The sequence below is a fragment of the Cannabis sativa genome, chromosome 1, assembly GCF_029168945.1.
Source record: "Cannabis sativa cultivar Pink pepper isolate KNU-18-1 chromosome 1, ASM2916894v1, whole genome shotgun sequence".
In the NCBI taxonomy this organism is placed as follows: Eukaryota; Viridiplantae; Streptophyta; class Magnoliopsida; order Rosales; family Cannabaceae; genus Cannabis; species Cannabis sativa.
The window spans coordinates 12,382,969-12,384,598 of record NC_083601.1 but is presented as its reverse complement, the minus strand read 5'-3'; the positions used below and the strand labels follow the sequence as shown (position 1 = coordinate 12,384,598).

The 1,630-nt window shown below is 43.8% G+C and overlaps 1 protein-coding gene across 1 annotated transcript; it reads left to right on the top strand.

Moving 5' to 3' along the window:
- The first annotated feature begins 326 nt into the window (after positions 1–326).
- LOC133037364 (uncharacterized) lies at positions 327–1,292 on the top strand. The gene has a single exon (XM_061114435.1). The coding sequence runs from the start codon at positions 327–329 to the stop codon at positions 1,290–1,292; it is 966 nt and encodes a 321-aa protein (XP_060970418.1).
- The last annotated feature ends 338 nt before the right edge of the window (positions 1,293–1,630 follow it).

The following is a 1,630-nucleotide window of genomic DNA, read 5'->3' as shown; positions in this document are numbered from 1 at the left end:
CTATTGGCGGATGGAAGAAATATTGATGTTTGGCACTCTCCGTGGATTCCGGGGCTCACTTGGGAGGAGTATAAAGCTGCCTTCAATCCAAGAATTCAACAACCTAAAGTGGTGATGCTTAGCGAGCTCTGCTCTGTGAGGGGGCTTTGGATCCAAGTCTCCTTGCTGGCTGGTATTTACCTTCTGTATGCTCAACTAGTCTCAATATTGAGGCTCTCCCCGGTGCGAGTCAAGATACTTTGGTTTGGAGGGACTCGCCGGATGGCTCCTTTTCGGTTAAACAAGCCTATCTCTCCTTGATTAAACCAAGACTCGGGGTTTCGAATATGGAGTGGAAGAAGATTTGGGCTTCTCCGGTTCAGGAACGAATTAAACTCTTCCTTTGGAAGATGAGAAAGAACATCCTCCCGTGTGGGGATCGCCTTCGTTCTGTGTTTGGGAACAGCTCCGTTTGTGTCTTTTGCAAAGGTAACAATGATTCTCTCTCGCACTTGTTCTTCCATTGCTCTTTGGCGAGAGCTTGCTGGTTTGCCAGCCCCTATGCTCTTCGCAGTGACTTACTTTGCTTCGGTTCCGATTCGGAGATTGTTCCCTGGATCTTCTCCTCGGTGTGTTGCCCCTTCTTGGCTCCGAATGACAATGACTTCCCTCAGTTTGCGTCTCATCTTTGCTACTCTATTTGGCATGCAAGAAACCAGCTCTTCCACCAAGGTATTGCTCCCTCTCCTTCATCTATTATTGAGAAGGTTATGGCTGCCATTAATGATTATAATAGGTTGCTTGAGAGAGGTCGGGCCTCTTTTGATGAACCTTTGCTGGAACCGGCAAGGACTGCCCAACCCGTGCCCAAAGTGGTGAATTTTTATGTGGATGCGGCTGTCCGAGGTGATCTTGCCTTCATTGCGGTGGTGGTTCTAAATGAGGAAAGGGATTTTCTTGATGCTATATCTGCCAAGGTTAAATGTGCTTCTCCTCTTGAGGCTGAGTGCTGGGCTTTATGCCATGCTTTTTCTTTATGTCTGCGGATGAATTGTGAGGATGCCAACTTCTTTTCGGATTGCCTCCCTCTTGTTTCGGCTATACGCGGATCTACCATCCCGTCTTGGAAGCTTACTAATATGTTTCTGCATTTATATTCTTGTCTGAATTTTGATGTTAATTGCTGTGTGTTTTGGATTCCTCGTAAGGATAACTCGCTCGCTCACAATGTGGCTACTTGGGCTGCGTCCCATAACATTGTTGGGCCTCTTGGTGTCGGGGATGTAGCACCCCTTGTTGCTACAATGGACTAGTTTGCTGGTTTTTTTTTCTCTTTTTCTGGTTTAATGCAGTTTCAGTTTCAGCAAAAAAACAATAACTATCGTTCCAAATGGCATACAAAATTAATAGTAATGAAAATCTGGCTACCATAGTCCATAGATAATCATTGTCCATAACTAATGGTAGTTTAGCTAAAACATAAGTCACGCCACTTCTGACTCTACGTACAACAACACAAATAAGAATCTTCAAAAAAATCACTTCAAATCTAATAATTTTCTCATGTATACCACAAAAATAAGAAAGGTTTATACACTTGTGGTTAATATATATTTTTTTTTTTTGATAAAGGGGAGATGCTGAAGGCACC